General features: G+C 40.2%; 1 protein-coding gene across 2 annotated transcripts; it reads left to right on the top strand.

The window, feature by feature from the left end:
* The first annotated feature begins 748 nt into the window (after window positions 1-748).
* Window positions 749-25,906, top strand: LOC308189391 (kinesin-like protein KIF20A). 2 transcript variants are annotated; one of them, XM_080579398.1, is made up of 19 exons: window positions 749-868; window positions 1,394-1,542; window positions 2,636-2,710; window positions 5,458-5,577; window positions 6,430-6,568; window positions 6,667-6,851; window positions 10,363-10,459; window positions 10,922-11,119; window positions 11,199-11,310; window positions 13,003-13,074; window positions 15,006-15,152; window positions 15,767-15,932; window positions 17,220-17,390; window positions 18,016-18,155; window positions 20,032-20,197; window positions 21,738-21,855; window positions 21,936-22,003; window positions 23,642-23,761; window positions 24,985-25,906. In XM_080579398.1, exons 2-19 carry the CDS (start codon window positions 1,411-1,413, stop codon window positions 25,255-25,257), a joined length of 2,499 nt encoding a protein of 832 aa, XP_080435524.1. In that variant the 5' UTR covers window positions 749-868; window positions 1,394-1,410; the 3' UTR covers window positions 25,258-25,906. The 2 variants fall into 2 exon arrangements, with proteins under 2 accessions (XP_080435524.1, XP_080435523.1); XM_080579397.1 differs by lacking the exon at window positions 749-868 and adding an exon at window positions 970-1,075.

Here is a 25,906-nt window from a genome sequence, read left to right as displayed (position 1 = left end):
CTAGCCTGCTTCCTTGGGAACTGGGTAGGAATAGCTGTTCAAAGAAATGCGTCAATAGAGGGCAAAAAAGCAGTGTCTTCCTAAAGATCCATCTCTGGTAATGTTTTATAAATGAGCTGCCTGACACATATTTTTAGTGTCATTTTTAAAGTTAGTTTTATCTTAGAGGGTGCACTGAAAAGCATTCTTAGGACTTCATGACTTCGGTCAGGTTAGAGGGGATAAACAGGCAGACAACTAACAGATGGGGAGCGTTACTGGCTGACCTTTGTATATGACTAGCTACATTGCACCCAAGTTTTCCTCACTCAGCCTAACCCAGTAACCTGCTGACCTAATGCACTTGGAAGGATGCAGAGAGGGCTGTCTGACTGTCTCGTTCACACAGTGCCCCCTAGATAGTGCCCCCTCTGCGTTCACCCATCAGCTGGGGCCCTGCGAGCTTCCTGTGAGCTTTCCGGCTCTGTCCTCCCACCCTACCCTTATAAGCAAACCCTGGCACCTCAGTGCCTCAGCCCCGCTCCCGCTCGGCAGAGCGAAGCCCCTTCCCCCGCTCCCCCGTTTCCCCAACGCCTGTTTAGCCCACACGGCTCCGTGACGGCCGCGATCCCCGCGCAGGACCGCCCGGTGCCCACACCGAGCCCCGCAGCTCCCCAGCCCCTCACGGCGGCCGGAGCCGCCTCACGATCGCGTCACGCGCTTCGCCCCCCCCCCAGCGCCTCACGCCGCGCAGCGGGCGCCCCCTGCCGCCCGCAGCGCTGGCCCCGCCCCCTCCCCGTCAGCCAATCAGCGCCCGCCTTTCCCCCGCCCAAAACGCTCCCCGCGCGCCTTGGGGGTGCTTCTGGCGGGCTCTGGCGCGCGCGGCGAGGTAGCGGCGGTTGGCGCCCGTTGGGGGCGCGGTGCTGAGGCTTCCCGCCCTTGGGGCTTCCCGCCCTGCACGCGCCCCCTGTCATGGCGGGAGGGGGGGGCCTCGGGGCTGGGCCCCTCACGGGTGTGGGGCGGCCCTGAGGGGAAAGGGGCGCCCGGCCGAGGCGGTTCGTGTGCCCCAGCCTCGGGGTTCCCAAGCACAGCCCCGGTGTGTTCAGGGTTCCTCCCAGCCTTGCCCTGGGCACCTTGTTTTTCTCAGAAGTGGCTGGTTTTATACATACTGCCCTGTTCCCTGTTCTTCTCCCTGCGTATTTTGGCTTGTTCTGTGAAAAAAATGATATTTTTTGTTGATCATGTGCATACTACCCTGCTCACTTTTTTATTCTTGTCTGTTTTGGCTTGTTCTGTGAAAAAAAAATGGTATTTTTTGGTTGATCACATACACAGTACCTTGCTCCTTTTTTTTTTCCCCCGTGTCTTTTGGCTTGTTCTGTGAAAAAAAATGATATATACTTTTTCTTACAAGTTCCTTTGTACAGAGCAATGGATGATGAGGGGAAAAGCTGCATCCCTGCAGAAGTATCTGATATATTGGAATCAGTTTCTTTTCTGGACATGGTGGGTAACCCCTCGCCTATGGAGTCAACAGTACTGTACAACCCGGAGGAGCAGGAGGTGTGGATTGGTTTTGTGACATGCTTTCTGTTTATTTTCTTTTTCAAGTTTTAGTTCAGGCAAACATTTCTTCAGTAAGAAGTGCTCTGCCCCCAAGATGTGATTATTCTGCTTAGTACTCATCGTGTACAAATAGGTTATAACCTGTAGCAAATGCAGGTGGTCAATACTCAGTGGTGCATGCTAAGCTTTTGAGGAAGAAGTAAAGGATTTCAGTAATTGTACTGAATGTAATGTGACCGTAATGTTCCTATCAGTAACCTAAAAAAGGATACAGATCCTTGTCGAAAGCTTCTTAGGTGCTTGGAAATAAAGTTTCAGTGCTCTGCTGCAGCCTGTCTTTGAAGATGGTATAACCATAGCTCATTTTTTAGAGTAGTGGATTCCCTAATTGCACTCAGGTGGTTTAACCTTGTACACTGAGCAGTGTGCTGGTCATGGGAAGGCTGTGGGGAGCTGGTGAGACTTTGCTGAATCACGTTGCCAAAGCAGGGCCTCTGAATATCTCTGGGAAAGCAGGGAGTTCTGGGGTCCCTCAAAATCCCCCTGTTGCTGCTATCACTTCACTTCAACGGGGAGACCTTTGTATGAGGAGCAGTGTGGAAAAGCCTGTATTAGCAAGGGAGAGCTGTTGCTGTGAGGAAGGTGGTGGTAAAGAGGTGGTTTCTTGAAGGCAGGAGTGTGTCGGTCTGTTACCTGAACACGCTCTGTACAAAATGGAAGTGCAGAAACACGGAGCGGCAATCAAAAACTGCAGCTCGAATTCAATACAGAGGGAGGCCAGAAGGTGGAGACAGTGCATTTTGCGCCTCCAATAGCTTTTTTTTTTTTTTTTTTAAAATCAAAATATCGGCTTCATCATAGAAAAGACCACAAAGTTGTAGGGTGACGTGGAGGAAGGGGGTAACTTCAGGGCATTAGGAGGTCGAGAAGCAAGTGACAGCTCAGGGTGTGAACCTCACAAGGAAGGAGAGAGGGAGGCAGCAAGATAAAATAGGAAACGGTACATCAGAGATGTATGCTGGTATGGTTTGGGGCTGTTCTATTTTAAAAGAGGCCGTTATAACAATGCTTTTTTTTTTTTTATGAATAGGCATACCAACCTTTGAAAGTTTTCTTGAGGGTGAGGCCCTTTTCTATAGCAGAACTGGAAAACCACGAATCTCAGGTTAGTTGTAGAATTAAGAAATAAGTTTTTTCTTCTCCCCCAAATAGATCTAGTATTGTAAGCTGTGACGTTTTTTTTTTAAGCCATGTACTTCTTCTGGATAGGATTAGTGGATACCTGTGTAAATGACTTTATCACAATTTTTACTAATTTACCCAATACAGACCTGTAGCTCTTGTGAAACAACATTGGTATGTTATTTAAAAGTTGTCACTCTTGTCTCTGTACATGGCTCAAAAAATGAAAGTTTCATGTAATATATCATGTACTTCTAAGAGTAATACACGTATTTAACCCTTAAGTTTCTTGGGAATGTCCAAAATACTTGGTCTGGGTTGATTTGCTGCTCTTCTTCCTGTCATTTTTTTCTATAACTTTTACAGTTATAACTTTTACAGTTTATTCTGTCACTTTTAGATGCTTTGGTGTTTTACACACACACGTGCACATGCAAACACAGCAATTCTCCTCCTTCCCTACTCCCCCATTGCAGACACTGCTGTACTCAGCTGTCCCTGGAGGATGAGCTCTCTGCAGTGTGTCTGTCAGCCCTGATCTTTGCAAGGCCCCATGGGCTTTATAATTTGTACCTGACCTGTTTGAAGAAGGATTTAATATTTGCTCTGATTTACTTCTTGAGATTTGCTGTTTCGTTTTTTTCGTGTGTGCTCTAGCATTTAATCTGCCAGAGGTGAAACCTTTCAATTTTTTTCAGTAGGAATTTTTTCCCCAATTTCAATATAGTTTTCCCTAGTCAGTCCTTGTTGGCTAATATGCACTGCCACAGTATTTCCAATTTGGTGTCATTCAGCCATCTGAGCTGGCTGTGAGGATAAATTAATTTACAAAATCAAATTGTTTTACAAGTTGTCTCCTATCCTTCTTTGGAATAGGAAATTCTGAATGCCTGACCATCAACGAAACTACTTGTATGCTCTTAAAAGCAGTGAGGGAGGAGAAGAATAAGTGCTGAAGACTTTTGTTTTAAAGCTTTTGTCTTCATGTAGATAATAAAATTGTTAATCTTCCAAGATGTTAGCTGTACAGTATTTTGCGTGGTATGAAGGCTTTCTCAGCCTCCCAAAACTATGAACGTTTGCAAAATCTCAGGTTAACTGATCGCTTGTTGCTTATAGAAATAATGATATATGCAAGCAAGGCATAAGCACAGGATGAAATTCTGTTCTTGATACAACTGGCAGTGATCCTACTCTCCTATCAGTGACTCTGGAGAAAGTTGTTCTGCAGATGCAGACTTAGATCAGATGGTAGGAAGAAATTCCTCACTCAGAAGGTGGTGAGGCCCTGGCACAGGCTGCCCAGAGAAGCTGTGGATGCCCCATCCCTGGAGGTGTTCAAGGCCAGGCTGGATGGGGCTGTGGGCAACCTGGGCTGGTGGGAGGTGTCCCTGCCCATGGCAGGGGGTTGGAACTGGGGTATTTTTGGGGTCCCTTTTCACTCCGACCATTTTATGATATGGTTGGTATGTACGCTGACAGCAGTGGTCCAACTCATGCCAACTTGGTTGTGGGGTTAGCTGGGGTAGACAATGAGAGGTACACGCTACAGCTCTGCAGTTCTGACTACTTCAGGGCCTCTACTCGCTATTTCTGTGAGGCTGGAGGCAGCTGATGGCATGTGCTGCTGAGGTAGGATCCTTCTGTAGCTCATTAGGATTTAGCACAGCTAACCTGCATTCCTCATCCTGCAATTTGGAGGGGACGTTAGAGAGCACAGGGGCTTAGAGCCTGGTACAGTGAGTAAATGACTGGCCTAAACTCAGTACCCAGCCTCTCAGAGCTGCTAAATGAGTTGTCAGACTGACTGGTTATTGAGACTGCTAGGCAAAGCAGTACCTCCTGTGTACGTGCTGCATGTGGATTGTTAGTGTGGCCAGCCTCTGCACACAGATGTCAGATTTAGCTACAATTGCTAATCACTGCTGCTGATACTTCGAAACACCATCAGGCTATATTGACAGTTCAGTTTGTGGTTTTGGTAGCCTGTCTGGTGTAAAATCAATTTTCCTGTTGTATTGTATTCTACATTTACCTAGTGATGTGAATGCCAGGTAATTGTATCTTGCCTTTTACTTAGTTGGGCAAAAGCAATCAAACTAGACTTGAAACTAATTCAGGTTCCTTCACTACTGATAACACCATCTATCAATCAAAGGGTATGCTTCAAATTTACTTCATTTATGCTATTCATAACTTGTTTCACATTGCCTTTTTTCCACTTCAATCATTTTAAGGTTCTCTATAGCTTTGTTTTCATAGCTTTTATACTGCAAGCCCCAGTCACAAAATACTAGGGTTTGGAAATGGCAGCTTGGGGTGGGAGGTGAGGAGGGAGAGGAAGGGAAGGGTGGAAAGGGAAGGAGGCAGGGGAAGGGAAAAAGAAGGAGAGGGGCACAAGAGGAGAGAAAAGGGAGGGAGGAAAGGAAGAAGGGGAGAAGGAAAAGAGGGAGAAAAAAAGGGAAAGTGAGAGAAGTTGGTGGAAGGAATCCAAGAAAAAGATTAAAGCTCTTAGAAGTCTCCAGACAATTGCCTTAACTTTATCTACACCCTGGTTTTCATGTGAAGTGACTATCTCCGTAGTTGTTACACACCTCAAAAGAGATTATCTATAAACTTTGCAAGAGTTCAGAGTTGTGGTAAATGGATGAAAACATTAGCTTATTTACATAGGTTTTTACCTAAATAATTGTGATGTTTTAGTTTACCTTCCCTTGTTTTTTTTTTAAGGGTTGTGTAACTATTGAAGATCCCCAGACAGTAATTCTTCATGCACCCAAAGAGTCTTCTGCGATGAAAAACAGTGAGAGAGGGATTGGTCAGTCTGTGCACAGGTTCACCTTTTCTCAGGTAAGCAAACTTTTTTTCTTGTTTTTTAGTTACTTACAGTTATTTTTAGCTATTTATCCACTGTAGTGATAAAAATTGGAGTCTTTCTACTACATTGTGCAATTTGATTTGTCATCTTTGGTACCGTGGCATTAAAAACCCAGCAGACTGCTTATTATTTACTTACAGTCTGTCAAGAGAGCTGTGTTATAATGCAGTTTCCTATTAAATGAGACAAGGAAGCTTCTTTGGCAGCTCTGTTGTTTTCTTGGATTAGATGCCACAGGCGCTTCTTGTAGGCACAAACTTACTGTGTTTCTGCTGTTCCTGCAGATGTCCTCATCTGGAAAGTGTTACAGGAAATTGCATGTTTAAAGGGACTTATGTAAGCGTGTGTTTAGGGACTTACTTTTGAAAGAACAGCAGCCTAACTGCTTAAACCTTCTATAATGGAGAAAAACTTCTTAATTCTGTTACCTACTACAAAAACTTCTGTTCTTACCATATCAAAAGAGAAACAATTCCAGGTTTTGACTCATTTAGGCCGCTGTAACTGCTGATCTTCTCCTCAGTTGCGGGTGGTTGGTACAGAGGAGGAGGGAGCTGTGCATCACTAGCAGAGCTGTTGAAGGTATCCATTAAACAGTACGTGCTGAGTAGTATTCTGAGCAGTTTATTTTAGAAGTAGGAAAATATTTTTAAAGAATCCGAGTATCTCTAAGAATTTAGCAGGCATTCTGCAGAAAACCAAGCTGATATCTCCTACTCAGCTTGCTCTGACAAAACTAGTCACTGCTGTTTAGTGTTCAATGCTCTGATACGTTAAGCTTCTTTATGCACGTATCGTTCACTTCTTCCATTCTCTGCCCCAAGGTCTTTGGACCAGAAACTTCTCAAAGTGAATTTTTTGAAGGCTCAACAAAAGAGATAGTAAGAGCGTACGTTAATGGAGTGAATGGACTGGTGTTTACTTATGGGGTTACAAATGCAGGCAAGACATTCACTATCCAAGGTATAAAGCGTTTGCCAAAAAGCATCTATATCAACCAAGTCAAAATTCAATGAGAAGTTTGTACTAATATCTAAACTTTGATCTCCCCTTATTTTAAGGAACTTCAAAAGATTTTGGTATTTTACCTCGCTCACTTGACATGATTTTTAACCACATAAGGGGAAGACAGTATCTGAAGATGAACTTTAAGCCATATTTGAGCAGTGATGTTAAGAAACTAGAAGATGCACAAGTTAAACAAGAAGAAGCCATTAAAGCTGCTATTCTTGCATCACTGAAAGAGGTCAGTGACCAAATACTTCCTTATTACTGTATAAAGCTTCTTAAATACTTGATACCAGGTGATCTGTTTCACTATTGATTCTTTAGATTTCTGTTAGTCTACAGTATAGATTCTTTATGAACTTTGACATAATAAGGCAGCTGGTGGTTTTGGGACTCGGGATAAACTGCAAGAACTTTCTGCAGCAGCACACAGTTCAAAACAAAATCTGTTGCAAAGCCAAAGCCTGGATTTCCACAGAGGGGCAGTTCTCCAAGTGGTGGCACCTAGCCCTTGAAAAGTCTCTGAAAGAGCTGACCCATCTTAAAACCTGCTTCTCGTTGTTGCTTACTGAATCTTCTTTGGGGTCAGGTCCTCAGACTGCTTCTCTGGGCAGCTGCTCAAATTCCAGTGCTAGTTCAGAGGAGATAATGGCAACTCTTCAGCAGGGGCAGAAAAGAGGAGGAGTCTCTTTTGGTGGAAGATGGTTTTAAGGCAGGTTAAAAACTTGTAAACCTGTGGTTCATGTATGTGGTTTCATATAGAAAGTTCTCTGATAACAGCAAGTAAAATGAAATGCCACAAAATGATTTTCCTAAAAGGACTGCAGCCTGCTTTAGGGGGATTTTAGGTATCTTACTGGTCTCCAAGTCAATCACAGGATGGCTTGGGTTGGAAGGGACCTTTAGGGATCATCTAGTTCAACACCAAGACTGTCGGTATAATAGCTCCAATAGCAGAGACTTCTCTGTATCTAGTGAGTTCTGTTATTTGCAGGGTAGGAAACGGCTCTCATCCAAAAATGGGCACCCTTGTATGCTTGACTTTCCTATGCTTGGAAGTCTGTTTGCAAATTTTCACAGGATGTCTGGCTTTTTTTCCTTATGTTCTGATCATTTACTTCTGGTAAATCAGAAATACGATTCCATATTTTATGCCAAAATTCAGTAGGTTCAGCTGATTATGATTCAGAGCAAGTCTGAATGAATTCTGGGAAGTATAGAAGTAACAATTGCCTGTGTTTTCTTCTTTTTTTGGCCTTTAATACAAACATTCTTCAAGTACTTGGTTAGCTCTGGAAGAATATCCTTCTATGACTCCAATTCATATGTAAAGTTCCCCTCTAAATTCTATTGTTTAATTTAAATTCTGCAAAGTGAACTTTAGTCAGTCTGATCAACTTTTGAGGTAAGACCTCAGATTAAAAAATCTAAAAGGTCTGAAGACTGTGTATTTATTTTGTGAGTCTTAAAAGCTCACTCATACTTTGTGTGTGTGCTTGTGCAGGGGGTGAGGGTCTTGTTGAGGGTCTTAAAGAAAAATTGAGATGATCAGGAGGATAGAGGGTAAATATTTTTTAAAATCTTTATGCAACCTACCAGCTTACAAGAAGGAACAAGCAGGAAGTCAGGGTCTAGAACAGGAGGTCAAATGCTGTTTTTGAAGATAATGCCATACTTCACAAACATTCCTCTCTGTTAAGTCACTGTCTGACTTTGCTAATAGTTTAGCTGCTGAATGTTACAGTAGGTGATCTAGATGCTGATGCGCTGCAGTGAAAAGCAAGCAGGACTCCACCATGAGGAAAGAAAGGTAAAAATAGAAAATAATGCGTAACAAGAACTTGCTTACATGTTACAATGCTTCCATGCTGATAGCTCAGCTGTCCCCCATGCTGAAGGCATGCTTCTTGATAGCTTGTGAATAGCATCACTGTTCGGATGCTCGCTCAGGCTTGTAATCTGAGAGCAGATATGGTTTGGTGGGCTTGGTTTTGGTTTACATGGATTTCTGTGGGCCCTTTTCCCAGGCTCAGTTTACAAGTCATGCAGAAAGAATCTGCTGTTCCTTTCATTCTCTGTTTAAACTGCTCTGAATTACCGTAATACCCTTGTATTTAATGTTCTGCTGTTTGTTTGCTGTACAGTACTGCTGCAAAAACTTGCTTGGTGTACTTTGCACCCTGTTTCCTTCCCTTTACTTGTTCTTTTCACTGGGTTAAATATTGCTTTTTGCTGTATTAAAAGCTGCTTTACTGACACTCCTATTCCCACCTGCTCTCTTACTTGCTATTAAATGTCAGCCTCTGTCACTGGCAGACAAAGTCAGTTCCTGTTCCCACTTGTTTTCAGTCAGTCTTAGTGTTCTTCCCTGTAATCTTATGATTTGAAGAATAGTATAGAATCATGGCTAATTCACTTAGGTTTAAAATCTTGTTACAAAACCTTATTTGTTATCACGTGCACAAATATTTTTTACATTCAGTTTTTCATGGGTGTACACATGCGAGTCTCTCCCCCTGCTTTAGAATTTCTCTTTGTACTTTACAAAGGGAATGAATAGAGTCCCAGCTTGTGGTTTTACTTGTAACTACTCAAGCAACATAAACATACTGACAGTGCAGTCTTTGTAAAATGAACACTTCTAAATTAATGGCAATGAAATTGCATGCTATTTACGTTTTATAAAGACGAGATCTGGCTTTGTACTCTGTACTTTGCTATTTGTGAAGATTACATTTTAGATATACTAAGTGGGTACCATAGGCATCAGTAGGTAATCCATAATAATGATGCATAATAAACATCTCCCTGCACTCTAATAGTTAGACCATGGTGTGACTTTTGCTGCTTTTTTGAATCTGTTCCTCTCTTCTGCTGTCGGATGACCTCCATTTAGCTTTGGGTTTGGGGAAATCCATGCGAATGCCCTAATGAGAACTTACACAGGTGCATAAAATATGGGGAAGCAGGGAGGGAAGTCCTACCTGGAGATGTAGGAATCTCTAAATAGTAGGAGATGCTACTTCTGTTACACCTGTTGTCCTAGAGATAATTTGAAGCCTATGCTTTGACAAGTCTTGGCAGGTTTTTAAATTTTGTTGACGTGAAGAAACTTAGCAAAGGTGTGTACTCAAAATGTGCTGTTATCTATACAGAATCTTTATGGCCTTTTAATTTAGTCATAGGCTGTTGGTTTATCAGATCTTTGAGTCCTTTAGGAATCCATCGCTTCCCTTTGGTGTGAGGTCTTAAAAAGTAAGTTTGACTCATGCTCACAGACTTGGCACGAGCCTGTGACTTTTATTTGTTAAGTGCTGCTTTTGTCTGTCCTTTGCCCCCTACCCTGCCACCTGTCTCTGGAAGAGGCTTATTTCTCCAGTTCGGTTGACCCAAAGTACTGTTCAGACTTGTCCACTAGTCCATAAAGGCGCTCTGGGCAGTCACAATCTGACAGATGTCCTTGTTTCTCCCTGAACTGTAACGTCTCTCCTATAATAGTGGCAAGTGGCCCCCAAGACATGTTGCTTGGAGTAGCAGAGGGCAATAATTCTTGTGAGGAGGGAAAGAACACGTGCTGATTTGAGTTCAGTATTGTCAGAAACATTTCTATCACAGCTGGAGTCAAGGTGGCTTAACAGTTTATGCTAGTTCAATATTTAAATCTTAAATACTCGAATGACTGTCACGTTTCACTTCTGCTGGTCTAGTAGTCCGTTCATTTGGATGTAACAGTCTCTTGTTTCCTCCAGGAGACGGAAAGTATCTCAGGTGCTGTTACAAATATGTGTCACGTGGAGTTGACTTCTTCCAACTGTACTTCAAAAAATCAGCCTTCTGATCTACTAGGTAAGTCTTTGGGGGGAAAAATGAACTTAGGAATATAAGTGGGTAACTATTGCTGGATTTAAAAATCTCTATACTGCACTACAAATCAAAAAACTTTACCAAATTTAAATAGTTGAACTCGGAGGAAGAGTAACAGTGTAAAATATGTTGTCATAGCTTTGCTCCTTTTGGGGGGAGAGGGAGATCTCATTCTGCAAAACTAATGGCTAACGTGCTGAAAGCTTGCATTAGAAGGGGAATAGCTTAGAACTTGTGCATGTTCTGGGTACGCATGGCTGCTATGAAGTATGAAGATTTCTGGGTAAACTCAGTTTCCAGTACTTATATCTCGTTGTACAATGCATATATACAAACCTCCTCGTGTTATAAGGTTCTATATACTGCCTCAACATGAGAGGCTACTAAGATATTAAGATTTATTCATGTCATTTGACCACTAAACTATTTTTCTTTTTTGGCTAGGAGAGAAGAACTTTGTTCCACTTGACACACCTAGGACCAATACAGGCCAAAGAACACAAGCATCTGTGTGGATTTCCTTTTGTGAGATTTATAACGAATATGTGTATGATCTATTAAGTGTGTTGTCTACATCTAAAAACCAGAAGCGTAGAGTCTTAAGAATTTGTGAGGATCAAGGAGGCAATTCTTATATTAAAGGTAACAGTGCTGCTTATGACCTCAGCAGTTTCACAGAATGTCTTTGGAGATCAGAAGTGTAAAAGGTCTCTTTTCACAGACTTAAAGTGGATTAACACTCAGAGTACTGAAGAAGCCTGCAAGATACTAAAAATAGGAAACAAGAACCGAAGCTTTGCTTGTACTAGAATGAATGAGCAATCAAGTAGGAGGTTTGTTCCTCTCTTTATAAGAATACTCTGTCTCTCTTCTTTTAAGGATGGGGAGGCGGGGAAAGGAGGAGAAAACTTCAGAATATCTGTGGAATGAACCACTCTTCAACATTAGCTTAAGACTTTCCTTGATTCTGGTTTTATTATTGAAATTCTTTCTGGAAGAAAGCTTGGACAAGTGTAGAGAAGCCCTTTGACCTCAGCAGTAGCTGGACTTGGGTTGCCATTCATGGCTTTGGACAACAAAAAAGATCAAATCTTATCTATTTTTGAGTACTATCAGGCCTATAGATTTTAACAAGTGTTAATGACTGATTGGGGAGGGCTGCGCAAAGACTTTGAAGGAAAAGTTGGATAATTCTGCCAAGAATTATACTGCCAGCATGAAACCAGGAGCCATGAAACCAGGAGCCTGTCAATAGGGAATGTAGGAAGGAGTGAGTCTTGCAGTGCCTTTTGGTGCTGCAAGATTGCTGTTCTGTAGTTGAGCTTGCCTGGTATCTTAAGATTTAAGACCCTAGCTCTTAGCCAGCTTTGGGAGGGGAGTTAAGGAGAGACTGGTTTAATCAAATGGGAGGAAGTTAATAAAATAAGGTGGTATATTTTCTGTTGAAACCGTCTTCCTAATTGTTTCTAAAAGTCCTCTTACTAATTTGTTTCTTAAGTGTGGAGGGACATGCTGCATATTCAACTAATATAATCATGGTGTTACTGAGGCTGCTTTTTCTCTAAAAAGCAATAGTTACACATTTTGTATTAGCTAACAACAGCTTCCATCAAATCTCAAGCTATGCTTCTACATGAATTTCACTAAAGATTATAGTGCAGAATAGAAATGTGTGCTTTTCTGGCAGAGTTTTGTGCCTAGCATGTAATATTTATTTAATATTTATTTGCTCAAGAGAATGCACTGACTTAGACTTAGCTTGTTCCTGAACCATGCTGTGTGTAATTTGTTTTTTTATTTTTAAGAAACTTCACTCTTTAATTGTGGGTTGGTGTTGAGGGCTAAAGCACTGCTTTAAATCTTTACTGGAGAATTTTGTCTCCTATAGTACATGCTTCCTGATTTACTGGATAAACTGGGGACAGGGCACTTATGGCTCTGGAGCTTTCTTTGGTATCAGTTAGCATATGTCCATTTTCTTGCCTTTGCAGCTTGATGTCTGAAACAGAATAACTATGGCATTTCAAGTATTGAAAATTCAACCGTTCTGGAAAACTGAGAATAATTTTGAGACCAAACAAATAATTGTGTATGTTGAGAACTAGAAAGAATTACAGCATTGTTTAACCTTAACTTGGTCCCTAACCTATTCATTTCTAGGAAGTTAATGCTTCAGATTCACTGAGTTAAGATACCATCTACATTTTGTATACCAAGTAGCCACCTCAGTACTCATTTTCTGATCAGTAGACTTCAGGGAACTGGCTTTTTTTTTCAGGACAGCTTCCAGGTTTCATGCAATATTTTTCCTTCCCCTGTATAGAAGAAAACGAGAAGTTCCAAAATAAAGCTTTATTTCTGCCTTTTGCTGCTGGATGAATGCACTGCAAAAGTAACTACTGTAAATCAGTGAATTCTTGTTCTTTTGCACTGAATTTTATGTAGCATTACACATTTTACTTTGCTTCAGTGGCTGCTTAATTCTCATAATTCTGGTTACTAAAAAGGGCTTATTTCCATTCCAGTCACAGTATATTCTCAATCCGGCTGCTAAAGCTAACTGATGAACATCAACCACATGTTCTTGGAGTTTCAGAGTAAGTGAATGCTTCAGCTGATTACCAGAATGTAAATATTTTAGCATGCTTACACCTTATCAGATTTTCTAAACTGGTGAACTCTCTTTTAATACAAAAACCAAGTCATCTGATTGCTGAGAAGGAAATCAGAATTGCACTGGCTGCATAAAACCGACTGGACACCTGAGAGGGCAACATTTCTACTCCTGTCCCTCTTACTCTGTAAAAGCTTGGCTGAGGGAACCTGTTAAAACTCTATCAGTAATACATATATTTGGGGAAATATCTTGTGTAATGGAGGGGTGGGAGTGGGGACAAAGCAGTACTCGGTAATACAACACTAAAATATTCAGGTCAGCAAAATTCAAAGGTTTGGCTGATAGAAGCCAACCTCTCAAGTCAGGGAGCAGCAGCCAACACTGAAGACTGAAGGTGCAAGCTGTACCAGTTTATGGGTTGAATATCTGTGGCTGCACATTTGGTGTCCACCTGGAACACAAATTCAAGTTTATTTTCACTCAAAAAGAATGTGGGTGACATGCTCTGGGCCTGCTCTGTGGTGTAGACTACAGTAGGAGGGGATCAAGGGATTTGCTTGGAAACTGTTCTCCTCATCTAGAATACTACTGTAGGCACACCTGATTAGAGCAATTAAGTCCTTACACTTCTCTTCTGATTTAGAGGAAGTGGCCTAATCTTTTGGCTATTTAAATGATTGTTCAGTTTTTTTCCCTGATTAATTATCTATTTAGTTTGACATGGAGGAATGAAGGCAGTCCTGCAACAGAATGTTTTTGTTCATTCATAGCTCCTACTGATCTGTCTCTGCTGAGCAGAGATAGTAACAAATACACCTCACCATGAAATAACACCTTTTAGTGTCAGATGTTACCGTGATTAAAAATTCTAAGATCACCCGAGGAAATGACTGCTGCTGTATTCCTTACCGCTTCCTGTCTAGTGTATTCTGCTGTCAAAGCTTGCAGCTGTTAGATGAATGACAGTTGGTATGTTGCTTAAGCTTTTTTCTAAAAGCTGTTAATCTTGTACTGGAAAGGATAGAGATCATAAGATTGTAGCCTTTCACACAGTTCAAATATGTGCCTTATTAGTATGACTAGTATGTATAGTATTAATATGTACTTCAAATGTGTGAAAGGCTACAATCTTATGAAGATGATATATAAATAAATATGTAAGTGAGCAATAGTTGGGTTATGTAAATTATCTAACTTCCAGATCTTCCTGTATTTTAAGAGCTCTCAATATAGTAAGTAAAAGTGAAATTCCTTGATTAACCAGGCTAATTTTCTGATTGTAGCCTGCTGTGTCACAAGGGACAATTCAGTGGCCTGACTTTAGAAGCACATAATTGCTATAGCCAAGCAAAGAACTCTGAGGTGTTCTGGGAAAGGCTTCTGGCTGCTTATTTGCAGAAGAAAACCACTTCTGCATCCAAAAGAGGCAGACTATTGAAGCATGCTAGTATCTTCTGTCCTTGTGTTCCTTGAACTGTGGAAGATGGTCAAAGTGCAAAACTGTTTATGCATTTCTCTCACGTTGTCTGGAAACACTTAAATTGTTATTGCCACAAAATTTGAGTTCCTAAAGTGATTTTTTTTGTAATGTAAGAATGCCTACAGAGTTTAAAATGAAGCCTACAAGCAGCCTTCTTTAAGGATGCTGAATAGACTGCCTCAGGAGCAGCAATTTTATTGAAATATCTTTATATACAATGGGAAAACAGTTCAGTGCTGTTGTGCTAAATACCTTGCATGGTGCCTTCTGGACAAGGTACGTAATAAGTACAACTTATTCCATGATCTAGGTGGGCTGACATGAGTTACACATTTACAACTTAGATGTATAAAGAAATAAAAAACAAACTCTATTTTTATGCTGTTTAGAAACATGTTTGTTTGTGTGTTCTGGATAATTCTTGCGTGCAGGTTGTCCTTCTGTGACTTGGCTGGATCAGAGAGGTGTAATAAAACACAAGCCTTTGGAGACAGACTAAAAGAAGCAGGAAATATTAATAATTCCCTTCATATCCTTGGAAAATGCATTGCAGCACTGAAGCAGAATCAAAATCCAAAGTAGGTAAAGAGTTGTAAACGGCATGCTGAGTGTTAGGTTGAAACCCTAAGCGTCCGTTTATGCTTCTGTGAGGGATTCACATAGTAAGAGGAAAATATGAATCTGTAAAATATTGTTAAGCCTTCTTTATTGCAGATGTCACTGGAATACCTGAATTTAAAATTTTCTTTAAAACTGTGGAGAATAAAAAAAAAAGGGGGGGGGGATTAGTAGCAAGACTACCAAGTTTTTTCTTAGTGTTTTCATATAAGCAATATACTTCCTGTATTTTTTGAGGTGGAAGGGAGTAAGACAAAACAAATCATACAGGTGGACTCATCAGACAATTGACAGATGTCCTGTACTTAGATACTGGTACAAGCCAAAATGGTTTTCTAACACTAGGGAACAGCGATGCAGGCACTTCACTTCTCTTAGCTTTAAATATTTTAATTTGTTGGAGAGCTTATGAGAAAAGAAAGACTTTGATCTTTGAGACAAAATAGTTTAGGTTCAAATATGAGCATCTTAATTGATCTGTTTCCTGAAAGAAACAGAATTAAGCCAAGCTGCAGTATCACACAGGCCTTTTCACTTTTTTCTCCACATTTTCATTATTTTTTTTTTCTACGAGGATGAAGCCAAGCTATATTCCATTCAGAGAGAGCAAATTGACTCGTCTGTTTCAGCCATTCTTCTGTGGAAAAGGCAAAGCTTGTATGATTGTAAACATCAATCAGCATGCTTCCATGTATGATGAAACACTGCATGTAATGAAATTTTCAGCTATAGCCAAACAGGTAAGGGTGCATCTAATTTGCTTGCTATTCTGCAGTTTTGCTAGCATTTTGTGGAATGATCACATAGTATGGACTTCAGTGATTAGGACTGTAGATGTGTCGTATTAGTTCTTGTGCACAGTTTCTCTCTATGGCTTCCAGTAGTCTGGCCTGTCCTCAAACCTGTTTGTGGTAGCCAGACAAGATAGCCGCAGCTGTCTGTGGCTTGTTGAGGACTGTACCACAGACACTGAAAAGTAGTCTGGGAAGTTTCAAACGTGACTGGTTATGCCGTACATTTTAGGAAGTGCAAGATTAAATTTGAAGCTTTTGATGAATTGTTTAATTTGTGTGTACTTAAGCATCTGTTTGCACAAGCTGACAATTGTTCAAAAACTTTCTAGGCGGCTAGTGGTGGTACTAAAAGAAGTAGCTTCTCATTTTGCAGTCCAGTCAAGGTCTCTTGTGCCTGCATTGCTTCTATTTGGCTAAATGCAAGTAATAACAAAGAGGGAAAGCATCTTTTTGTAAGTTAAGTCTTGAAGGTAGTGTGCTGTTCTTCTGCAGGCCTTTAAACAACAACAACAACAACAAAGATAAGCATACTTTCATGCTTTCTGCTAGCTCTGCTCCCAGTAAATTCAGGACTTGGAGCTGGTGTCTGGTCTTAAGTTCACTTAGTTTCCATAGAAGCTGCTTCTTGCAGGTTGTGGGATGGTGGGTGATTCTATTTCACGGCAAAAAAAAAAAAGCCCATTTCTAGTGCATGGACTAGTTCTTATACCTCTCAAGTCTGTAACGGCATGTCTAATCTCATCTCAGATTTTTTTCTAATTATCTTTGGCTGCAGCTTTTGTAATAAGATAAGAGCATACACTGAGGAGACAAGCTTCTTTAATATGCTGTCCTATGACATAATTACTTATTATATTTCCCTAATTAGGATGAATTGCTGGATCCTGGTCGCAGAATTTCAGGAAAGCAGCAAATGCTTTAGGGGTTTGCTCTCAGCTTTTCATCAGCTTTCCAGGAAACTGTGCTAAACTCTGTTATTTTAGGGGGAAAGAGAACACCTTTCTAGACAACCACACCAAGTTTGTTAGTAGATAATCTTTCCCATTTTCACTTTGCTAAAGTACTGTAGTTTTTTTTGTATAGATAATTATCTGCTAAAAGCCGTGTAAAATGTTGTTAATGTACTTGCAATCGTTATTGTAAATACAACAACACGTTCATGCTACTTCCTAGTATTCTGATTTCTGCAACGTTGACAGCACTGAACATTGTGGTCACCTCTGGATTTTTCAGGTAATCCAGACAATCCTACCCAAAAGTTTAGGTTACTTCCCACCAAAGTTAGTTGGAGGTGATGGCAAACCTATCGTACGCTTTGATGCTAACACATCTTTAGATGACCTTCCTGGCTGTACTGAAGCCTCCACAGAAGAGGAAGTGGACATCACCATTCTGAGTCACGAGGTAGATAAACATCTACTCAAAGCTGAACCTAGGAAAGCCGTTGCTATTAGCGCTGATATTAGAAACTTGTTGTAAGAGGTGTGCTGGAAGCTGTGTCAAATAAGAACTGCATACATCTGCTCAGTGTTGAGTAAACCTAGACCTAAAGCGATCTAGCTGTGAGGGAACAAATGTTGTGGGAGGTCTTCTGTGGCTTTGTAGATAAGCCAAGTGCTAAAATTTAACTGACTGCACAATGAGACAGATAAGGAAGTAGTATGTCTGTTTAAAACACAATGTTATTTAGTTGCTTGTGCTCTTGGAAATGGCAAGAGGAAGGTAAGATGTGGCATTTTAAAAACGTTTTATAATCTAGTGGTAACTAACCACTGATTAATATTTAAATGCCAAAATGTACCAAACCAGACATATTTTTGATAGCATAAACTGTCAAGATGGAGGGAGACTGGCTTTGCACCAGAAGAAAATCAAATTTGAAAATATTTAATCCTCAGTGCAGCCCCCATGGAAGGAGGCTTAGAGAAATGCCCGTTGTGAATGTCCATCTGTATTAACATATCTTTTTGATGTGCATATCAATATGTACTTCTAGTTTCTTTTCTGAACTGAAATATGTTAAATTTAGGATCTCTTGAAAACTACAGAGAATCTAAAAGAGAAGCTAGTTGCAGAAAGGCAAAGTAAACTCCTTCTGGAGGTGAAGATACGTAGAGAGATGGCAGAAGAAATGTTCCGACAGCTGCTGGAAACAGAGGAAGCCTGGAGGCAAGTCACATTACAATCCTATTCAAAACTGAATTCCACATATCTAAAGGCATACACTTACATATATGCAAGACATGCATGCTCATACTATTTAGAAAAGTTAGGGCTGACTAGTTTCAAAGATTCAGATGAAAAGAGAAGAGGAACATTAAAATAAACTTCTACAGATTCGCCTCTTCCTATGTACAAGGAGAAAGTAATGCTGCTTTCTGATGAACTTTGTAACTTGCAATTACTGCAGGCTGTCCTGTCTTGTCGTTAATATTTGGCAAATACAGAAGACTGTTGTAGGTACCTAACTGAGGCTTCTGATTGCTCTAAGGCAAGCACTTGGTCACCACATGTTAATATACGTGCGTGTGCTTCAGGTGGTTTGAATTGTATCTCTGAGCTCTCCTTCTGGCTTCTTGATGACTTTTGAACTTATCTTACTGTCTTATTAATGCAGGCAGCCCCAGTAACTTATGTTACTAACTTGGGGATTTCTTCAAGTGTGTCCAGATTGCTCAAGCTGAATTTACTTCCTCTTATCTCATCTCTTCTTGAAAATGGTTTCCTGCTGTTTGAGTTGCTAACAAACACTAGCCCAAAGTTAAGTTGCCAGCTGAATGCTCTATGCTTTAACACCTCTGACTTCAAAATCGTTTGGGTGACTTTGGCCAAACACATGAAGCTAGCTATTAGTGATACTTATCTGTTGGGCTGATGTTCAGTCTCTGCTGGGCCAGATTTTAAGTTGTGACAAGACTAACATGTACTTTCTGTAACCTGAAATAATAAAACAAAGCAAACTCTATCTTTAATGAAAAGACTAAACAAACAAAAAAAACCTGCCCACACTCCCAGAAATAGGTTTCAAATATCGGGTCTGAGTGTAATCATACCTACCATTACATGTTCGTGGACTTTTTTAGTAAAACTTCTGGTTCACAGGTCTTTCAAGACATGGTCTAAACACAATACTTGAAAATATTATGCAGACTCCTGTCTTTTTAATAGTCATACTAACAGCAGTCTTATGAGAGTGATGTAGCTACAAGCACTGATCACTGGTATACCAACAGAATTCGAGATATATCAGGAGGTTTTCAATGCCTCAACTGAAACTGAAGCAAGGACTGTGCTTACACTCTGTTAGATTTCAGGTTGAGCTTTGTTTAGCCTTGTTAAAATCACTTGGGCATTTGGGATTCTAACTGGTTGTAGTTCCTGGGGGCTGAGTGGTGTCTGTGTGTGATGATAAAGGGTTTGTAACTCGGGTTGGTGAGTTAGTTGACAAAGGTGTGTCGTGGTGATAGAGTATCTTAATTCCTCCTAGGCATCAATTTCCACTCGTTTGAGTGCTTATGTCTGAAGTTAGCTTGATACTGGCTTACCGCTTCTGCAGCTGTAAAATACCAAGTTCAGTGTCACTGGAGATTCATGCACTTGAGCTGTGAAGTGCTTACGTAGTGTAGTGTGGTAGACCAACAAAGTACCACATAGATATTTTTACTATTAGCCACTACTATTATGACCTTCAGCTTCTAAACAAGAGTGACGTAGTTTGTGCTGAGGTCTGTAGCTGTGTTTAATAGCTCTCGTATGGAAGAGAGGAAAGGGTCAGAATAACCGCAGCAAGGCTGAGTTCAAGGGTTAAATACATACTCTTCTGTAGCATTCTGTTTGGTATGCACAACTAGAAGTTATGCATTGATGCAAGTCTGTAAGATGATTGAGAATAAAAAGGAGACAAGGGAGAAGAGTACGTCTGTCTTCTATGTTTACTATTTATTATTAGATAAATAATGTTGGTGTTGCAAGTTGAACATGCGTAGCCAAACTGTAATAGCTGTATAATTCTAATCTGTTAAATAAACTAACATATCCTTCTCAGCAACCGCTTGGAAGATATGAAAGACAGCTATGAAGAAAAACTGGAGAGCAAATTTGAAATGTATAAGGAGGCCATCAAGAAACATGCGTACATGTGTGCAGTGGAACAACTTGAAGACCATTATGTTCCCATAGAAGAATTTATAGCTGAACAAGAGAAAGTTGAGGTATGACTTGATGGCTGCTAATAACTGTGCTGATAAGCTCGCCTCTTAACTGTAAATAGTGCTTTTCAGACTCATTCAGGAGTTCTAAATGTAATACTGAACATTCAAAATAACTGTAGCAATTCAGCGTAGCTATTCTGATGCCTAAAACTATCCATAGGGATAGAGATGTTTTGTGTCTAACATTATTGATAGCATATACCTAAACTTCCTAGTCTATGAGAGCCCAGTTCACTTAAATCTTTCTCTGTAATGCAATGACTGCAACACCTAGAGGGATAGTGTATACAGCAGTCTGGCTGTGTGAATATCCTTGGAATTGCAGGGTGCAGAGTGAAAAGTTAGCCTGAAAGGGCAGATGGGCAATTTAGTACAGGATTGCTATTTTAATGATAATGGATTTTCTGCTCTGAAGCTCTGTAACAGAGGATTATGGAAAACAAAGCAGTGATGAGAAATAAAACTTTACACAGGAGAGAGCTTAATCTGAATGTACTCACAACTAGGGCTGCTCAGTAGTTGGTGTCAGTAGGTTACTATTCCTTTGCACAGCATAAAGAGTGTGCAGCTTCTCAGAACTGCACGAGTGTGCTACCTTAGTGATAAGTATTTGTAAAAGAAGTGCACAGTAGCACATCTGGAAAGATGTACACGGGAGGTGTTTTCTCTCTGCACTCACCTGTCCAGGAACTGATCAGACATCTCAGTCCACTAATAAGCAGGATTCTCTCAAGGTGTGAGGGAAATGTTTTCCGTTGTACATTGTAATAGGTAAACATTTCTGCGCTTACAGCTCTCTATTCAGGTGCTGACAATCAATATTGTATAGTGCAATGGCCTCTCCTTTTTCCAACTCCTTCATACTTATCTTGTATGACAAGCGTTACTTATTTTTGCACGTAATGGCTATTCTCCTCAGATGGTTGCATACCTAATTTTCTATCAAAACATTACCAGATCAAACTCTGTGGAGGTCTACTTAGAAACAATTGTCAATAATTCTCTAGATCAGTCCTGTGTGACTTCTGATTTCTTTTGTTCTAAAACAATATTAGATCAAATGTGTTTGTTTCTTTTTGTTGTTTCCATTTGTGTTTTTGCTGCTGTTTCTGGTTTGGCTTTTGTAAAAATAAATGGAGATAAGTTGGGCTGCTGCTAAAAGATAAGACTTAGTTTACCTTTACTTGCTAGTTCAGGCTGGCAGATAATTAAAAATGGGCAAGCAAAATAACAAAATAACTGACTCTTACCTGCCGTTCAGACTGGAATTGAGGGTGGGGATGATGACTCAGTTACCAGAACAGTTAATGTTTTTTTGCCTACTTAGACTCTGTTTGTATGTCCACTTAAGCCACAGCTATACACCATTTTGGGGGGAGAAGCTTTTAATAGTGTTCTCTGTAGTTATATCTGCCTATATTATGCAGCTGCGTGGCCAGTATAAAGGAAGATTCAAAGCCCAAGATGGTCTTGGTAGAAAATTAGGTAAGGTTAAGTAGAAGTTTAGATAAATTCTACCATGTCCCTTTCTTTTTTTCAGGATAGAGAGAGTAAAATATTGCAATTGGAAAGACAACTTGATGAACAGTCACAGAGATTGTTGGCTCTGGGAAGTCCAAATTCAGATATACTGACTACTGAAAATGGCACGGAACTAGGTAGGAATCTAATCTGGATATTTGTTGTTCCATCTACTTTTGGTTTTGTGTATAAAATCAAACTCTTTTTTTGCCTATAGATCTTGCAAACAAGATGATGAAGAGAGCCAATGAAGGACTGCAGAAGCAATGCACAGAGAAGGATGAGGTAGCTCTTGCTTAATACTTAACAAATCTGGGAATGACAGGCCTAAATTCTGGCATGGCTTCAATGCTTTAAGATCCCACTGTGGGGATGAAAATTCCTGCAAATGGGTGTCAAGTTTACAAAAGAGTTCTTACCCAGTTGTGGATGACTCTTGTCAAAGGTTGGCTGTGTTCTGGCATTACTGTGGCTTGTAGAGGTGTCTACTGCTCTGACAAGTCACGTGGCAAACATATGAGGTGGAAGTAGGGAAATATATGGGCTTGTATTGTAATGTGTTGTAAACATTGCTGCTGTGGCCTCGGTGCATTCCTTCTGGAAATGCTGCCTGCTCATACACAGGGGAACAGTTAAAAGAATCTGGTAGATGTGTAGATCTAGAGCCAAAATAGTGCTTTAAACCCATCCTTGCTGTGAATACTGAATTCCACCATCCACCTAAATAAGGGGTGAGGTCTCAGTCCTTTAAACAGGCAAGATCCCCCAGTTCTGAATAGCCTGTAGAGGTGGAAATATGGGCTTCAGGCTGTGTTATGGAAAACAAAATACCTATCTTTTAGGTAGGCATTCTCAGTCCACACCTCAAACTCATTGTAAGGCCTGTGTTAAAGAAGATGGGGAGGAGGGAAGAGATGAGCCTTGCTCCTTTCACTAGTAGCAAATAAGAGTAGGGTTTGGAGAAACAGTTCCAGCTGGTTCTAATAAACCATGTAAATGGAAAGTGAACTTAAATCCCTTTCTATTGAAAAAGTATAATTCAGAAATAACTTTTTCCTTACCAAGTTTAATGTCTCGTTTTATGGCCCTGGCATTTGTTTTCCACTCCTTGTCCTCAAGAGCTCTGCAACGTTTTCCATTTCCTGTGTCAAATTCAAATTTTGATGCTAGAAAGCAAGTTTGTCTTCTACGCTTGATTTGAGGATTCGATATTGATTCTTTTGCGAGGCTGGAAAATGTCAGTCATGGGATTGCTGCCTGGCAATAACTGAAGTGAGTGTAGTTTAATGCAGCTGCTGTCATCAATGCCCTTCCACTGCTTTGCTTCACAGTATCTGTGCATGTGAGCGACTGCTTTTCTTCCCTCCCACTCAGCTGTTAAACACGGGGCAAAGGTTTTCCAATTTAGCAATGTAGATGTTTCCCCTGCAACCATGTAGAATTAAACATTGATATAATATTGCTGGTTCTGACTCTTTTCCCTCTCAAGACTTTATCTGCCAATATAAGAATCCATCTTCCTAGCAGAACGGTGAAGCCTTCTGTTGTAACTGTACTCCAGGTCAGAGCATAAATAGTATTAATGAGATGAGAGCATTCTTCTAACAACTACCCGTATGGAAAAGGCGCAGACTGTTCTAGAAGTCTGTGCTGCTGTTCTTTGATTGCCAGGTCTGTGCAATCAATGTACAATTTCATCACAATGGCCCTTGAATACTCCAGCTGTATTTTTACTAGAAATGATGGGTTGGGACGTGGCAGGTTTGAAGAAGTAGTCTTCGTCTTCGCTGCTTTGATCTCCCAGTTTGCACTGCTCAGTATTAATCAGAAATGCTTACAGTGTTTGTATGAGTTCTAGTCAGAAACCAAATGCTTATAAAATGTGGCGTCTTGAACTTCAGTGTGTATGGGTTTTATTTTCAGCTTATAAAATCTCTGAAGTTGAAAATACGGAAATTAAATGAAACTCTGCTAGAAGCTAATGAAGGCTACAGAAAAATGGCAGAAGAGAACAGCAGACTGAAGCATACAATCATGCTCAAGGTTTGACAGCCATTTAAAAACAACTTTAACGTGGCTTGTTTCTGCAGTTACATTTGATGTTTCTGCATCTTTGTACATGTAAAAACACTGTTCAGTCTTGCTAACTGCTTTTGATGTTAGCATAATGTTTTTGCTTGTTTTTTGTTTTCCTTTGTTCCATTCTGAAATTCCTGAACTTACACCCCTCAAGTTTCACTTTTTGGCTTAGTATCCTGTGACACAAGGCTCCTAAGACTCCTTTTTCAATTTAAGTAATAGACTCAGTTGATAGGGAAACAGTGCTGACACTTCTTGCCAATCTGAAGATGCCCCAATTTATTGTCAAGCACAGAAACTACTGCTTGGAACACTTGCGGAATCCTCTCTCCTGTCTAATCATGAAATGGTCTGCTGAGGGAGGGCAAGCAAGCTAGTACACTAATGTTAGCACAACAAAACCTAAACATTTTTGGCTTGAAAGCTGTATTGGCACTCCTGCAGAGGTGCCCAAGCTGGGTAAGAGCTATGGGCAGGTAAACCACTTAATATTTCAAAAGCTTCATAAAGCTGGCAGCATCTGACCTTAGGCATCAACTAGACTCTGAAGTAAAAAATGAGAAATTTGACCTTTTGACATTTTGCATCAGTGCCTCATATGTAACTTCCAGATGAAGTAAGACTGGTATCAGATAGACTTGGGACTATGCAGACAGTAACTTAATTTTCAAGTAAAGTCAGACTGAAAATTGTTCATATTGCATTTCATTTTTCTTAATTGGTGTTAAGACTTAGAAAGGTGTGTCTCTCTAACCACAAGGACTAGAGAGTATCTTGAAGACTGCGTTCTGCCCACTCAATGGATTTATTCAGTCCTGGTTAGGAAACTTATGAGTTTTGATTTGACCAGTTTTGCTTTAGTGATTAGTTTGTGGCTTAAGACTGGAAAGCCTTCTTTTTTTTGGTTCCTTGAACAACTGAAATTCTTTGCATGGTGTGGCTAAGTGTTTTAGTGTCAGCTTCTTCAGTCAGACTTAGTCTCTATATCTGATGGCCCAATAGTTTGCTGTTCTCTTAATTACATAAAAGAAATTCAGAAGAAATGGCTACTGAATAGCCACTTAGCATAGTAATCACAGGGGTGTTTACTGAAAATAGTAAAATAGAAATATAGAAAAAAATAGAAAATTAAGCTATATGAAAGTCTTTGGAGTGTTCATGCATCTAACACAGCCATATGCTCATAGGATCAAGAAATGAATAATCTTCAGAACTGGGCTAAACGTGTTCTTGAGCTTGAAGAAACAGTGTCTTCCCTGCAAAAAGAACTCGAACACAAAAAGCATTTCTCTATTGAGGAACCAAAACAACAAAAACCCCGGAGAGGTTTGTTGGCTAACCTGAAATCCACGGTAGCAGGCACTGCTAGTACACCTCTTGGTAAAGGCTGGGGCAAGTGTGAAGATGTTTCAACCCCTTCAAGAAAACATGTACTGTTTGCTCATAAAACAAAAGAATAATACTTGATTAATGAAACGTGCAGTTACTGGGTTGCTTCATCAGTCTTAAACTGTTGTTAGCTGCTTTTTTCTACCCTTAGATGCCATCCTTACTGTCATGTTAACTGACAAATGTTTAATGCAAGACTTTTTAAATCACGTTGGGTCAAATTTAGAGCTATGTAACTGTAGACGTAAACTTTTGCTTTTACTGTTGATATGGGGATGGGATTTGAGATGTATATCAATATATAAAATATGTAATATACACAATTTTAATTCTTGAGTAACTGCTATTGAGGTCTTCTGTACTTATAAATGTGATTCATGCAAAGTGGGATGTTCCTCCTCTGCTGCTTATTACCTTTTAAATATTTTGCTTTTGTTGCTGATTCCCAAAAATCAGATAGCTTGTATTTTTATAAATTAGCTTGATTCTTCAGAAAATACAGTGACTTTCACCTGAGAACTACCCTCCTGGGAATAAACTGCCCAAATTGTTTAACATTTGACCTCATAAAAGAATTAAAACGAGGTCTTATCTGGCTTCTTGCTATTTTGTGGTTAACTTGACTTTGTAAAGGAACTTGTTTTAGTATTGTTTGACTTACCACTAAGGACATGCATTAAACTCTGAAAAATCTATTTATAATAAAGCTTTCAATTAGTA

This window comes from Anser brachyrhynchus (genome assembly GCF_964034855.1).
Source record: "Anser brachyrhynchus genome assembly, chromosome: 2".
Lineage (NCBI taxonomy): Eukaryota > Metazoa > Chordata > Aves > Anseriformes > Anatidae > Anser > Anser brachyrhynchus.
This window is presented reverse-complemented; position numbering and strand designations above follow the sequence as displayed.

Coding starts and splice junctions, on each gene's coding strand:
- LOC308189391 (XM_080579398.1), top strand. CDS start 1,411: ATGGATGATGAGGGGAAAAGCTGCATCCCTGCAGAAGTATCTGATATA. Junction 6,852..10,362: donor TTCTTGCATCACTGAAAGAG/GTCAGTGACCAA, acceptor TGTTTCCTCCAG/GAGACGGAAAGTATCTCAGG. Junction 13,075..15,005: donor CATGTTCTTGGAGTTTCAGA/GTAAGTGAATGC, acceptor TCTTGCGTGCAG/GTTGTCCTTCTGTGACTTGG.